At 36.6% G+C, this 16,486-nt stretch overlaps 1 protein-coding gene across 1 annotated transcript; it reads left to right on the top strand.

Moving 5' to 3' along the window:
* The first annotated feature begins 13,784 nt into the window (after nucleotides 1-13,784).
* Nucleotides 13,785-15,008, top strand: tmsb (thymosin, beta). The gene is made up of 3 exons (XM_058758531.1): nucleotides 13,785-13,911; nucleotides 14,330-14,438; nucleotides 14,836-15,008. The coding sequence occupies exons 2-3, from the start codon at nucleotides 14,339-14,341 to the stop codon at nucleotides 14,871-14,873; spliced, it is 138 nt and encodes a 45-aa protein (XP_058614514.1). The 5' UTR covers nucleotides 13,785-13,911; nucleotides 14,330-14,338; the 3' UTR covers nucleotides 14,874-15,008.
* Nucleotides 15,009-16,486: the final 1,478 nt, after the last annotated feature.

Genomic DNA, 16,486 nt, shown 5'->3' with positions numbered 1-16,486 from the left:
AATACAAAGTCAGTGACACCATGGAGAAATTATATCTAGTTGATACACATATAACAGAGCATAAAATAGACAGGCATGATGGGACCACAGCCCACATTTATGATCAGAAAGTCCCACTGGGATCTATTTCACGGTCTTGAAACGTCTTCATGAAGACTATGCGGTTAATGCACACGCAAGACATGCGTGACTGAACGAAGAGGAAGCACAAGGACATTTGCCGTCATGGATTATTTCTACTCTACAGGGGCTGATGCCCTACACATGACCTTAGAACAATGGAGGAATCAAAAAGACAGCAATGGTTTAATACAAACATTAGATTTATGCTGTTATATCAGAAATGCAGCCACAAAACACCCTGCTGAGAACTTATTTTTGTCATACTTGTCAAACATGTCAAAAGCATGTCATATATGTTACACAAGTGCTTAATGTACATTGTCAGTTGACATTTTAAAAAAAAAACGCCATATTTATTCAACTGTAGCCCTATATGCTAAGCCTGAAAAACCAGATCCTGTGCAAAATACACCAAACAATTTTGAAATGATCAGTTTTTCTCTTTTTGAATGCTGAACTCCAGCATCTTTCCCACAATCTTTTATCAAATATGAGATCGTTTCTGAGTGAGAATCAATAAACTTTAATAGCAAATCCACATAAATATTATATATTTGTTATATATTATGGTTCATGACTAAATAGAATATTCAGACCACAACAAAAATGTGTAAAGGTTGCAAATCATGAGGAACTCAGTCATTTTAACACTGAAACGTTACAGTTTCTCTTCTGACAGAACAAGGAGAACCTGCTGGAAACCGGGAGAGACGAGGCTTCTGAAAGCTTCAACGGTTGCTCCTCACCCTTCAGATTATCTGACAACTTTTATGATAAGGCAGGTAGAGAGAAACGTTTTGGAAGAATTTGCAATTACTATTCAGGTTTTGTGTCTGTTGTCAAATTTCACATTCTGAACTCACCACTATTTTGTTGTGTTTGCAAGTACCACGCAACCAAAGCAGAAATGGTGACGAGGAGCTGTGGGAAATGTTTTGCTGATTTAAGCAGTACGGCAGTGTTTTGAGAATTTTTCCCTTGAGAGAGATAACAGAAAGTGAAATGAACAGCCTCTTAGGCACAACACAAACCTGACCGTGTGACATTTCACACTTTTGCAGCTGTCATTGGGTGTTAAGAGAACAGAGTACGAAAACTTCAGAGCTGCTTAATATACTGAATGTATAATGAGAGATAGTGAGAGCTGCATTTTGCCACTTGAGAGTCTAGGAACATTTTAAGTAACAATTTCACTTATTTAGCTGTTTTTAGGAAAACTATTCTGATGAAATTGCATTAAGTGACATATTTATACATCATTATAGCCAGAAAGTGGCTACCTGGACGAAGTAGAGTGTTCAAGAATTCAAACAAAATCAAATCCCATCACATTGGCAAAATGTTTTAAAATATTTAAAAGCCATTTTGGTTTATATTTTTGGTCATGTTTTTGTTGGAGTCAGTCCTATACTTTCATACTCAATACTTCCTTCCATTTATAAATATAAGATGGCATATCTCAGTGGTTGCCGTAGGCTAAAGATGGTTGTTTTCATACTTCTTCTCAATATTCTGAATAGTTTTTGAGTTTTTAGATACATATCATCTGAAGAAGGTCACTGTGAGTGCATATTTACAATGAATTCTTGTCTATAAGTTGTCTTACATTCATAGTAATAGTAGATCTAATTCATTAAAATTAAAATGGACAACTGTATACTGTGACTTCACCAGAAACACTAATTACAATAATGGTGACTTCAAATGAACCACAACTACTTAATATCCCACAATATAGCACAAAGTTTTTTACATGTTACAGTCCAATCTAAATATTTGTTCATGATTTTCATCTTCAATTTCATCTGTTTATCTCCAATCAAACAAATATTTTGTCCTTATCAAATGCAAATCAAATTTATACCAGAAGCATGAATATTTTTGAAAAGAAATTAGTGAGCTCAGATATACTTGTGCTTCATTTTCTAAGCTTTCAGTCTCACCCACAAGCATGCAGATGACAAATTAAATGCAACATTCTGATTGTTCCTCCTCCTTTATTCATATCTCACTGGGAGCATACTGTTTGGGTAGCGAGATCAAAATGGCTCTACTTAATCTATGCCTCTGAAAATATTTCCGAGAAGCCTTTTCCGCAGCTTTCAGCATGACTCAGTTATTTCACCGCAGTCCATTTATACCATCAAAGTTGATCCTCTCAAAGCACGGTTGGAAAGGAAAGTCAGCGTGCAGATTTGTAGCAGGAATACTGCCTGTAAGGTGCTCATGAGAGCATGCAAACATGTGTTTATAGCTCTACATCAACACCAAAAATTACTTTCTGTACCACTTTTGGTCGCTCATTCCCAAGCTAAATAAAAAAGCAACATAGTGTTTTCATTCCACTGAAATTGCTCACAGAGTAATTGGTAAATTCAACGTCTGTCCTTTCGCAGTACAATATGTAATTGCCGCTGACCCTCTCGTCATCGATCTGTGGGAATGTTGATGAAAAATGTCTAGACTCCCCTTTGTAAACCTTATGATTAATGATTATTATAGTTAACCCAGCCATGAAGATGCAATAAAAAAGAAGAATGGCAGCTTGTACTCGGCGCTGAAATTGGTGCCTACAACTTTAATGACTCATCCAAATATTGTCTAAACAAAATGGCTTCTACTTTGCAGACTCTCAGTAAATCTGTGAGAAGTAGTCTTTTGTTCACCAACAGAGCCATTTATTTTCATTATCTTAATCACCAAATCAATACGATGCCAAATGGCCCACATTCATCTCAGCTGAAAATAATATATGGTGGTACATGCAAATACAAACCATCGCAAAAGGCACAACCAGATTAACTGCAGATAATAGCAAACGATTTGAAATAGATTTACGAGGAAGGCGGGGCTAAATAAATATTTCTTGTTGACAGTTGTTGAGAGGCATCATTCTTTTCAAAGGGTTTCCTGTTTTTATATTAATCACAGTACCAAGTTATAATATGCTTTTAAAAAGGAAGTAGGGGGCTTAAAATAATCATGAACATTCCATTACTAAGCAGGAGAAAATAAGGCATAATCCCCAGATGACAATGAATTGAATTAAGATGTTCCAAATAAAATGAGAATTGTAAAGATAATTGCTTTTAAAAGTGCACAATGGAAGTTACTTCAATTAAAAATTAATTAAATTCTGTTACTGAACCAGTACATAAAACTGTGTTCTTTCTTTATCCTGATTCGATATTCTCACAATAATGATTTGTTTTTTAGCAGCCGGGTTTAGTTTGGCAGGAAATTTCAGGTTTACATCATATGTCCTTCTGTCATGCATGGAAATATACTGAAATAAAACAAAAGAATGTTATATTCTAATATTATAATTGTACTTTTCACTAAATATCATATAAATAAAAGTAAACCAAACTCTGTTTTGATCCTTAAACAAGAGATTGAAATATATAACAAGACTAATCTTTTTTTCTTTTTTTTTTCATATAACAAGAAAGCCATAACGACTCTATATGCAAATCTTTAAATTTATTTCTATAATCATTAGCACACTCCCATTTTTTTTTTTTTTTTTTTTTGAAATATTATTGTAGTTCTGAAAGTACTTCAACTGTTTGTTCTATTGTACTTAATTGAATTTCAGTAAAAAAAAAAAAAAGAGTGCAAAAGAGAGTAAATAAAGTCAATAATTGGTGGATTTGTTTTTTTAATAGATGCAAATCAGTGTGAGAGTTCTTTAGTTTAAATGATCATGGAACATAATGTGCAACCTATCTTGACAGCGTTCCTGTATATTAAACATGTTGGAATGTATTAAAGAACTGTACAAAACATATGTGAAAGATAAAATATAAGTCATATGAAAAGGTAATGCTTGACAAAAACTAAAAGTAATTTTATGAATTCTATTGATATAGAACCTTCAAAAAATATATTGCTACTTGTGAGTTGCTGCAGTCCTGGAGCTACAGACTTCTGCAAAGGCAAAGCATATGCTCTTCTCAGAAGTGCATCATAGCCCATCTGCAGGCATGAGGGAACATCTTTATTCAGTGTGTGCTCTGTCTGTAGCCATCGCTGCAGGGCAAAAAAAAAAAAGCAGAAAGAAGGAGGATGGCTGCTAACAGAACCCCAACAAATGCTCAGCAAGCTTTGGCTCCATCAGAACATTCCACAAAATTAGGTCATTTATACATATAATGAGACAGAGTGATAGAAAGTGAAAGGTAGATGGAAGAGAAAGTGATGTATTTAACATAAATAAACCCCTGTGATTCAGTCCCTATAACTAGATTATGTGAGAACCATACATTAACATGTTCCAGTCTCTGGTATGAAGTTAATTCCTCTGTCACTCACCACAACAGGATTACCAAGCAATTCCCCCTGGCAGGTTACCAACTTGTCAATGGTTCTCCATCAAGTCTGTTTTCTACTAGTCTAGTTATGGGTTTCTTTGGATCATTCTCAAATCATGCTGGAGAACATGGTTATTGGGTTTTACACAACTTGTCCATAAAGCAAATAGGTATTCTGAAATCCTGTTTCCTGAAATCCTGAAAACATGTTTGTATTAAATGAGAAAACAGAGAAAACGGAAGCAAAATAAAGCATTTTAACTAGTGGTCTCAGACTTACGGACCTCACAGCATCTCATAAACATACCTAACAAAACACTTCCATCTGTATTAAATAAAAGCAAACCTTATATGGTGAGCAATGACGGGGAGACAGGATTTCTAAAAAATATCACTAAATTGGCCTCCCTCATTCCAAATTACAACAAAATGTCCTTCCAATTGCCCGTAATCTGCAGGTCAGGCTCTGGTGGCTCTGGTAATTGGGTACATGCGATTTAGGGCAGAGGGAGGCTATGCAATTCAGAGCCCCAATTCATCTGCTTCCATTCACATCTGTCCAACAGGGCAGTACCAGAAAACCACAGCACTTGAACACCAGGTAGCCTGATTGAAATTAGATTAGGCAAGATAAAATAAAATAATTTTATTTAATAAATGCTAAACATCACAAGTCAAAAGGTGGATTCACAAAAAAAGCTCAATTTGAAATAGTATTACAATTTTGTGACAGTTTGTTCATGTGCATTTATCTCACAGTGCATTTTAATTGCACTCTGTCTGAATTGTTTTTCTGTGTAAACTAAAGAAAGAAAGAAAAAACGATGATAATAATGTACATCTCCAATTCCTTCCACTGTAGAAAAATGAAGCCAAACATCCCAATATATCCACTGTCATTGTGCACCAATGACGTCATTTGGAGCCGAGTCAGTGTAGTAGCGATTGCGAGGTGGAGCGCCCAAACTCCAGCAGACCCAATCGCAAGCTCACAATCACGACACCACACCCTGATTTTATAGCATCAAATAACTAATTAAAAGCACACTCGTTAGAAAAACACTTGTACATGAAGCACGAAAAGAACTATCTAAAGTGATGTATTTGAGTGGACGGTTATTTGTAGTGGTGTCCAAAACTATAGTGGACATAATCGCAAGCACTCATTCAATCCCATAATGCACCGCTTTAACGAGTGTACAACCGATGAACACTCAATGGCTAGAGAAAACCCATAATGCACTGTAAAGGTCGTGGCAAATGAATTCTCACGTCTCAACGGAAGATGCCGCCTCCAGCTGAATCATCCATCCATCCATTTTCCAAACCGCTTGTCCAATTTGTGTTGTTAAAGCTAGCTTCCATAACAGAGTTCAAGATAAATCTTTTCATTACTACTGGCGCTGCCTCATGATGAGATAGTAAAAGTAAACCAAGTGTCCACTGGATGCACACTTCAGAATCTCACGAAGTAGTCGGTCATACTTTTTGCCTACTGTGAATTCAGACATACTACTCTTCTCATACTATTTTATGGTAGGGAGGTATGCATATTCAGATGCATATACACCCTTGAGTCAAGACCCCGCAATCTTTTCCAGTCATTAGTAACACATCTTGAGTTTTTAAATGCAAAGACACGTTCTGGGTGAACGGCACCTGCAACCACACACATCTTTTGAGTTGACTGATGTTCAGCTGCTTTATCATACACCTGTCAACATATTTCATAATAAAATAGGAGGTCTATATTTCACACACCCACACTTCTTCCTGTCATTTTTCAAAAGAATTGCCTTCTTTCTAAGATTATAGTTCATTGTGGAAGTCAGATGAAAAATACAGAGCAGTAGGTGGCAAGACATTCACAACTGACACTTTGGGATGATAGATTTTTGCGCGAGGGGTTAAAGATCCGTTTTAGCAGTCACAGTTTCCGCAGTTTCCCTTTGTCTTCTCTCGAAGGACCCTGATGCTATAACCAGTGATTATGCATATCGCACAAAAACGCAGCTGAAAGGTATTGAGCGATGGGCTGTTATGTTTCTTCATCACTGTCCCTGTAGGGCCTCCCAGAGAGCTGTGACGCTGAGTCATTTTGATTTGATAATAACAGCCATAGATTCTTTACGAAGTGGGTGTCTTTATTGTGAGTCACACATTTGTGCTTTTGAATGCTTGTGTTTCATCTTTCTTTAAGAAGTGTGGCCTTTTCCTGCCACTATTCAAGTTAACCATGCTTATAAATGAACAGGATTGAAAGGCACAGAAAGCAGCTTCCTGAAACAGAAGCATCCTGTACATCCTTTATTCCCCTCATTATATACGTCATGCAAGTTTATCTACTTCAAACAAACCAAACCTGACTAGGGTTTATATAATGGCAATATTTGTGTTGTTATTCTGTGGAAATGTAAAATAATGTGAACTCCAGGGAGATTTGAATTGGTTATCAGGGTGTCTCTCCCTCTCTGTCTTTCTCAGTCCCTGAACATATTTGCCAACAGACCATAAGGCTCTCACGGGGAAACAAAGGTAAAACTCTTGGGACCTTGTGTTTCTGATGTTGCCACACACTATCCCTATGGGTATTTTCTTGGAACAGATGTGTGTGGAAGTGTATTAGCCAAAGGCAGTTTACACAACCAAAGGACCTTATAGCTGACCGCAAAATACACTGTCAGAACAAACACCATATCCATCTCATCTTGACTGCATTTTCAAATAGGGTAAGCAACTGGCCCCCAAAAAAACGTTTTCTTTTTCAACAAATGACCCATGAAACAAGGTTTTAAACCTCTAATTTGTGTAGTTTTCTAGAAATAACCATTAAATAAAAAATGCATGAAAAAACTAAATTTTTACCCTGCAATAGAAGTTAAATCAGGGGGAAATTGTGCTATAATAGGGTTTCACGCAAAATGAAATACAGCTGAGTAGTATGTTTTGGTCACACTTTATTTTAAGGTCCAATTCTCACTATTAACAAACCATTAACTACGACTTTTGCCTCAATAAATTCCTAATTTGCTGCTTATTAATAGTTATTACGGTAGTTGTTAAGTTTAGGTATCGGGTAAGATTCGGGATGTAGAATATGGTCATGCAGAATATGTGCTTTATAAGTACTAATAAACAGCCAATATATTAATAACAGGCATGCTAAAAAAAAACAACAACTAGTTAATAGTGAGAATGGGCCCCTATACTAAACAGTTACCTATGTTTTTTAATAATTAAATTAGTTACTAGTTATGTATGTCCACCCATTCATCCATTTTCCAAACTGCTTGTCATAGCAGGGGTGTCCAAACCTGTCTCTGAATGGCCAACGTCCTGCAGATTTTAGCTTCAACACACTTGCCTAGAAGTTTGTAGTAGCTGCGTCCAAAATCGTATACTTCCCAACTATATAGTATTCAAAAAACATTACGCCAAAAGAGTATTATGTCTGAAATTCATAGTATTTGAAAAACTTTAGCCAAAAAAAGTGTAATGGTTAATGCTAGGAGACCAGAGGCCTTTTTTTTTAAATAAATGTCAATGGAGGAGAAGCTTCATATTCATCATTGAATGAATACAACTTGTTTGCTATTAAACAATAGTTTAGATTGAACTATTTTTAGAGTTTACACAGAAAAAAATGACGTATTATAAGAGAAATCATAGATTTTTTGTGACAGGTAGGATTTAGTTTACGACAATTCTCATTGATTTCTGTAGTATCCATAAATGCCAACTGACAATTGCACAACTCTGACTGAAATTCAATGACTTCAAGGCTGTAATGTGATTGGTTATCAAGGCACACGTGATCCAAGTTGACTGTTACACATTCTCCAATGGTAAGCACTACAGACCCTCATATCTCCCAATAATAAGACCATCTCTGGTAGTATGTCCCAATTTACTTCTCTAACAGTGGTGAAGTAAGTTCAAATTCAAATACTTAGACGGTACGCAACTTCAAACACACAGACCCTGCGTCCCAATGTGCATACTATCCACCCTATCTGCCCTAAATAGTATTGAAAATTACTAATATGACACAGAATTTAGGATGGATAGTATGCACATTGGGACGCGGGCAGAGTGAGTCTGAAGAGCTTGATTAGCTGGTTCAGGTGTGTATAATTAGGGTTGGAGCTAAACTCTGCTGTGGCCCTCCAGGAACAAGTTTGCACACCCATGTCCTATAGGTGTATAGACACCAAAGTGTATATCCATAGAAAAAGTGCTTGCAAAGAAAAACCATTGCATAGAGATTATAAAAGCACTTTCTTGTGTTTTAAGCTTCCGTTTTAGATTCAGATTTGAGAGTAGTATTTTACCATTTTACCAGTCGAGAAATTTTTAACCTTTATTTAACCAAGGTATGTGTCTATAACCCCATGCTCTGATTCAAAACATTGCTGTGGCGAGCAAGAAAAATGCGGTGACCAGAGTGCCATATTGAACCCCTGGAGAGATTTGCAGGTGAATTCTTTTCTCCTTTGAGCCAGTCACGAGTCATTTCCCAACAAATGTAGACCGTTTCCCCTCTGCCTTCTCTTCAGGCACAGTTGGGAAAGAGACATCTGAGTTACTGCAGGCACAAATCACAGCCGTTACTCCAGCTGACAGAAGATGGAGACCGACGGGATGCGTCTCATAAGCAGGGGGAACATGGTGTGATATGTCAGGCACAATGCAGGATTGTAATGGAGCTTTGCTCTATAGCACTTATGTAAACCTCCTTCACTTCCACGGCGCGTTTACATAACCGAACGCACCTTTATACACCCTGCGATGCCGAGGCTCTGATCTGTCTCTCATGCACTAAGACTGCTTGTCTCCTTTCTGTCACTATAGACCCCTTCTGTACACAGCTGGGCGTTCAATACTGTTACAAACACGTCTAGCCTTTGACACAGTGAAGTCTTGCACAAAACCAGCCTCTTCACCATCTCCGCTTGGCTTTTGTCCTTGCGCATTCACAGCCGCTTGCCTGTGACTCTGTCAGACCTGGGCGGCGTGTGCAATCCCTTTGTCATGACTTCCATTAGTACACAGTTGCCATGACAACTGGCTCTTATGAAAGCTCTCCACGGTTTCCAAGGATGGATGTTCTATTGGCTCTTTTGAGATTTAAACGAAGCTTTTTGGCGCAGACTGACTCGCACGTCAGTGCTGCCCTAGATTAGTTTAAGCAGCGGAACGCTTTGTGATTCACACCTGTTGGATGTTTCTGATGGTCTGTTTTGGCAGTATAAGGTCAGGAGAGTTTTAACACTGACTGACAAGTACAAAATAGTCTAGAGCAGGAGTTAACGGAAAATTCCAGTTTCAGTGCAAGTTAAGGCATTTGTGGCATAATGTGATTACCATACTAAATATTTTTGAATACTTTCATCCTTTGTTTTCTTCTAAAATCCTTTGTTTTCTTCGCTTACGACTGAATTTTACGACTGTGTTTTTCTTTCACACTAAAATGAATGCATATTGTTTATATCATGCTGTACCGTTCACTGATTGGTCCCATTAACTTTCATTGTTAATAGGGCCAATCTGTTAAATTCCTCAAAGTAACCCAGATTTTTGCTTTTTGAGATTCAAGCTGAAATTAATTTTGTTGTAATCAACATTATGCCACAAGTGAGGCTGATTGATATAAAGGGATAGTGCGCACATTCTGTCATCATTTACTAACCCTCATGTTGTTCCAAACCTGTATGACTGACTTTCTTTTGCAGAACACAAAAAAATATTCTGTGTGTGTGTATGTGTGTGTTTTGTTATTTTGTCCGTACAATGGAAATCAATAAACAAAATATCTTATTGTATTGACCTTGGAATACTCCTTTAAGACAACAGTTGCACAAATAAACAGAGCTATTTGGATGTCCATGAGACACTTACTGTTATGAAATTGTTTCAGAGTAATTGTGCCGGAAACCCAATCCTTCCAGCATGAAAACCTATTCTGTTCTTTTTATAGGTTTAGCTGAAATAAGCAATTGAAATATTTGCGGCAGAGAGTTGGCAGTTAATGGGAGCTTCACTGATTTGTTTGTGAAAGTTTATTTCTATTAAACACTCTTTATTGATGTCAGTTGTTGGTTTGTTTCATCCTGACTTTAATCTTTTATATATTCCTATGGTTCTTTTATTACTCTCTGATGATGGCCAAACACTTGAAGCTCCCACAATGAACTAATGAACATACATTTTGGGCCTTAAATGGTTAATTCACCCAAAAATTAAAATTCTGTCATTAATTACTCACCCACATGTCGCTCCAAACCCATAAGACCTTCGTTCATCTTCAGAACACAAATTAAGATATTTTTGATGAAATCTGAGAGCTTTCTGACCCTGCATAGACAGCAACACGACTGACACGTTCAAGGCCCAGAAAGGGAGTAAGGACATAAAATAGTCCATGTGACATCAGTGCTTCAACCGTCATGTTATGAAGCTACGAGAATACTTTTTGTGCACAAAGAAAACAAAAGTAATGACTTTATTCAATGATTTCCATTCACAAAGCATACATGTGCATTCCTGTACTTGCGTTTTCTTTGCACACAAAAAGTATAGTAGCTTCGTGACATTACGGTGTGGAGCATATTTTCTGCAGCTGCTCCAATCTTTAGCAGGTACAGGTGGTTTCTATGTTAGTTATATTAAACCTTATTTCACATGCCACTTCTTTTATAGACTGCTGCTGGCAATGAAAGGTGATTTGTGGACTTACGGTGTATGAACTTGTTGCTCTTGGAGTTTAAGGGGCATAAATCACCTTTTAAGACGCGCTGCAGACGACCGTCTCAATGACGATGTTTGATGTTGTAGGGATGAAGAGGTGCAGGAGTGGAGGCAGGTTCATGTGGGAAGTGGACTTTAAAAAGGGTGAACATTGCTTTGCTCTGTTGAGCACAGCTGCGGCACGTCGAGTGCAGTCTGCTTGAAGGAGAGCGAGAGGAAGGACGAGAGGAAAGGGGGTGATTTTTCTGCAAATGTGAGGACAAATCTCTTAACACAGCCCCAGGGCTTTGTGGGGTTATTCAAAGGTTATGAATAAACAGTCTCTTCTCCATTCAACTATAGTTAATTATGACTAAAAGTCAGATTTGCTATTATTCAGTAGTTTGCCATTGGACCAGCTGTCCACAAAGCAGATTATATTGTAGGGATTTTTGCTTGTACGTGAGAAGCATGCTCAGGATGATAAATGAGGAGTGATTTGTGTCAATGTGGATGTGCAAGCTTTTTTTCAGTGAATAAAGCTAAACAATTATATTCAGTGCTCAGTAGATTAGAGTCCATAACCTTAATCACTCCGCCATCTCGTCTCCCTCTACTGGCTGGCTGTTTTCACATAGACGGCTCCCAAGGGCTTCACCCACACCTGTCATTTGAAGACCAAAGGCATGTTGAGCTAATTGGTTCTGTTTCATAAATAGTAAATGATACCCTTGATATGGGAATGGTGAAGAGGATCTCAGTACAGATGATGCACGCGCTGAGTAACAACAAACAAACAATACTCCCCCAATACACACATACACACACACAATGGCTCAACTAGACAGTTTTCTCAGATTTAGACTTTCAATATCAGAAGCTGAGAGGGCTTTGAATCATAAAGGGCAATGGTATCTACAAAGATTTACTTACAATGAAAAAGACTTTAGCGTAAATCCTGTCCACATGTTCTAATGCATTATTTCTGGAAAATGTGCTGTGGTGCTTGTGCATCGTTTAGCACAGAGAACCTTACATTTGTGTTTCTCTGGGTCCATCTGGTGGTGAGAATAGAAAAATATATTTTTGTACACCAATCTAGAATAGAAAGAACCATTAACTCGAACAGTTATATAATAAATACATGTATAAAGTATTCCAAATTATATACACTACCAGTCAAAAGTTCAAAAAGGTCTTCCGGTTAAAGAAATATATATGTTTTTGTAATGTTGCTGAACAAAGTCTCTTATGCTCACCATGCCTCCATTTGCTTGATCAAAAATACAGTAAAACAGTAATATTGTGAAATATTATTACAAACTGTTTTCTATTTGAATTGATATTAAAATGTAATTTATTCATGTGATGCAAAACTGAATTTTCATCATCATTACTCCAGTCTTGAGTGTCACATGACCCTTCAGAAATCATTCTAACATACTGATTTGATGCTAAATTAATATTGGTGCTCAGTTATTCATAATGCTTCTTATTATTATCGTAGTTAAAACCGTTTTTGCTGCCCAATATTTTGTGGAAACATTGTTGTTGTTGTTTTTTCAGGATACTTTGATGAATAGAAAGTTCAAAATAGAAACACTTTTGTAACATTATAAATGTTTTATTGTCATTTTTGATCAATTTAAAATAAATATAGTATATAATATAACAATATAATATATAATATAATGCTGGAAATATTATTATTTTGAAATACAGAAAAATGCAGACAAAGATGCTGAAAGAGATTGGTTTTCTATATTCCTTCTGAAGGTCAAAAGTCTGTCTCTTGGCTTAGAGAGGGCCAGCTGTGTGGTGCTTATAGATCTCTGGTCACTTCCTCCCCATATGGATCAGCTCGGACACAGCTGCTCTGAGGCACCATGTGTCTGGTGTTGGATGACTCTGTGTATGGGACGCAACAGCTGAGCCAGGGCACACACCACTCTGTGGTCTCAAACAGTTGGTCCATGTACACGCTAAAGCTTATGTTTGCCCACATAGAGAGAGTCAAGTTGAGAAATCTTTTGTCTGAAAAGATGATTACAGAGCACATTATATAAATAGTCTGCCTACCAAATAAGGAAATAAAGCAAATAATGTGTATTTACTGTAAATTTGAATTTGTGTGTGTGTGTATTTCCACAAATATAAAGATGAGAAAAAATATTAAGCAACTCAAATGTTTACAATATTGATAATAATTGATAAGAAATGTTTCTTAAGCACCAAATCAGTATATTAGAAGGACTTCTGAAGGATCATGTGTGACACTGAAGACTGGAGTAATGGCTACTGAAAATTCAGCTTTGCCATTACAGGAATAAATTACATTTTTAATTATATTATAACAGAAAACAGTTATTTGAAATTAAAATAGTATTTCACAATTTTACATTTCTTCTTTTTTAGGCTGAATCTCATTCTGCTTCCTGAATCTTTCACATAATTGGGTCTCGTTTCCCTAAATGAATAAAATCTGGTACACTCCTCTGCCATGCAAGGTCAGCAGATTTACGCTCTAACCTGCCCCTCCCTTAATTCTAAGATCATGAATATTTCATATAATGTGAGGGGAAAAGAAAGACAATGGGGGGTGTGGCCAATCAAATAACCCTGGGGACAGGCGGTGTAGCCCCCTCCTCATCAGCACATACACACACGTAAGGCAGAACCTGCTTCATCCACCCACACAGACAGACTTATACTTTTTCATTCAGCTCTCGTGTCCATACACTGCTTCAAGGTAAGACTTTACACTCCAATATTCTGGGTGCTTTTAGAGGTGGCTTTGTGTTCTTTCTATACTTATTTTCAGAGAGATAGTCTGAAATGTCTAGAGATTTGAAGTGAGAAGCAGAGAAATGACTCTGTGAAGCAGGGCACAGAACAAAGACAGAGGCGAGACATTCCCAGAAAGAAAGGATGGCCAACAGTCATCAGACTTGGCAGATTGGATATGATTTTAAGAAATATGAGCAGTAGCTTGGCGATTTTTCATGGATAGAATTGTTACAGAATTTAAACAAAAACAAATGTGTGACACATGATGCCCTCACTAAACTCCATTGGCTCACTTTTGTTCTGATTCAGCTTGAACAAATATGAATGTAGTTGTGTAAGTAAATAACATATATTAAACTTGCATTTTGTTTTGTCTATAGTGCAGAAACATGGCGGACAAACCCAACATGACAGAAATCACATCCTTTGATAAAACTAAACTCAGGAAGACAGAGACCCAAGAAAAGAATCCCTTGCCAACCAAAGAAAGTGAGTAGCCTATCTGATCCTGAAACAATGGCGAAGGATGTATGATGATGTTATGGTCAATATTTTGTTTTGTTTTTAATATATTGATTATTTCTCATTTAAAAATTTATAAATAACAGCGATTCCGTTCAGAAAACCTATTACATGTGAAATGAAGTAAATGTGTTACTTAGGGTGTGTGATTATCCTGAATCATCCATTTGTTCCCCCCATAATGTAATCTATAAAACCATATGGTTAAAAAAAACTTGAAACAATCTCTTTTTTTATGATACTCAACAAGTTAGCCTATTTCAAGTTATTTTTCTTTTCTATTGCTCTCCAGAATACTCACTTAAAATATTCACTTAACTTAACACTTCTTAAAGCCTGTATTCTTGTGAAATTCTTTCTGCAGCTATTGAACAGGAGAGGCAAGGAGAGTCCACGCCTTGAACGGTGTTTTTACAGCAGAGAGTGAAGTGAATGTCTGAGATCAACAGAAGAGAGACTTGAACCAGTAACTGACGTGTCATTTGTTTTATAGTTTTGTTTGTTTGTACGAGAATTAAATAAAAATGTACGAATGTATTTCATCCAGTGGGGCCAGACGATCATTCAAATGCATCAGTGGCAGGTTACGAGTGGTTAAGGCGATACTAATCCATTGTGCTCTGCACGTGGGGTTCGGATCCCTTCCTCGTCGGAAACTAGTGTTATGGTTATAATTTACACGATAAACATTCAAAACACGAACAGAGGTAAGAAATTGCATGCGTGAAAAGGAAAGGCTAAATGGTTATTTCTAATATTACATTCCTTTGAACTGCGTTGCAGTTTTACACAAAACATATCAACACTGACATCTAAAAATTCTTTGTTAGAACGCGTCTACAAAACAGATGAATATAGGCCAACTATTTAGCTATTATTTTATCAGATTTCATCAGAAAAATAGAGGATTCAGAACTCCTGAAACAGCGCCTCATTTTACCTCTAGATGGCACTATAGAACAGGATTAACACTCGCTGCCATGCTAACTGTAACCAAAGTCTCTTTAAGGGTATTCTATAGTCTTTTCTGTAATTTAGCTTGTTAATTTATGACTATAAAACGTTTAGTGGCGGATTACATGTAGTCCTGTGAGGCTATTTATAATTAATATTAAATGTTAAAATAATTGTACAAGTTTTGTCAGGCATTTTCGCAGTGTTCTAAGTTATCTGTGTTTATGGAGAGTAGGCCTACATATGCATTCCCGAAGCACGTGTAGCCTATACCTTTACATTATAAATCCACCCATTCTTCAAACTGCTTAGTCCTCTGTAGGGTCTGGAGATCTTAATTATGTTTATACAACGTGTATATATTATAAATAATACAGGATAATCTTATCCGAGTTTGTTCATTGGTGAGGGAATGAAATGTGCAGATCTTCATGCTGAGAAGAATTGTGGTGGGGCTTCAATTTAATGTGTTACTTTTCACACATGTACGTATAACAATACGTGACTGAAACATGAGATTTAATATTGAAAACAGAAACATGAGAAAACGGCGCCATTTTCATTTTTCATTTTTTCAAAACAATGAAAAAAGAAATCGCCTTGATTTTCCGTTTTTACATTCAGGGGTAGAAAATGGATAAACAGTCTGAATGTTCGATTTCAACATGTGGGAGGGAATTAAACACCCCTTTCCACTGATTGGTCAAGCAAGGAGGTCCGTGTACTTTTGCGTCCATTCGTTTTTCGTTTTTCGTTTTTTAACCCAGACCAAAAAAATGAAAAAAGAACGGTTATTGTATTTTTAAATGCTATGCTGAAAACCAAAACTGAAATTAGAACCGTACACACAAAATATTACCCGAAAAAGTAAAATATTGACTTTTTTTTTAATGAATTTTTGCACTTTTAATAAACATTTGGAAAATGCACAAATTAATATAGAAAATTTAGATTTTAACAGTTTCTCTTTGGCCAAATTTATTAATGCTTCTCTTGCACGTTCAGTTGAGAACTACAGCCATCTTTGGAATAATGCAGAGACTTAATACAAATATGATTTT

This window comes from Onychostoma macrolepis, chromosome 21 (assembly GCF_012432095.1).
Source record: "Onychostoma macrolepis isolate SWU-2019 chromosome 21, ASM1243209v1, whole genome shotgun sequence".
NCBI classification, from domain to species: Eukaryota; Metazoa; Chordata; class Actinopteri; order Cypriniformes; family Cyprinidae; genus Onychostoma; species Onychostoma macrolepis.
Note: the sequence above shows the minus strand (reverse complement) of the source record. Positions and strands in the feature narration are given on the sequence as shown.

Bases quoted from the DNA above. Each gene is read 5' to 3' on its own strand.
- tmsb (XM_058758531.1), top strand. From the start codon at position 14,339: ATGGCGGACAAACCCAACATGACAGAAATCACATCCTTTGATAAAACT. The intron at 14,439-14,835 runs GTGAGTAGCCTA...TTCTTTCTGCAG, and splicing joins TCCCTTGCCAACCAAAGAAA to CTATTGAACAGGAGAGGCAA.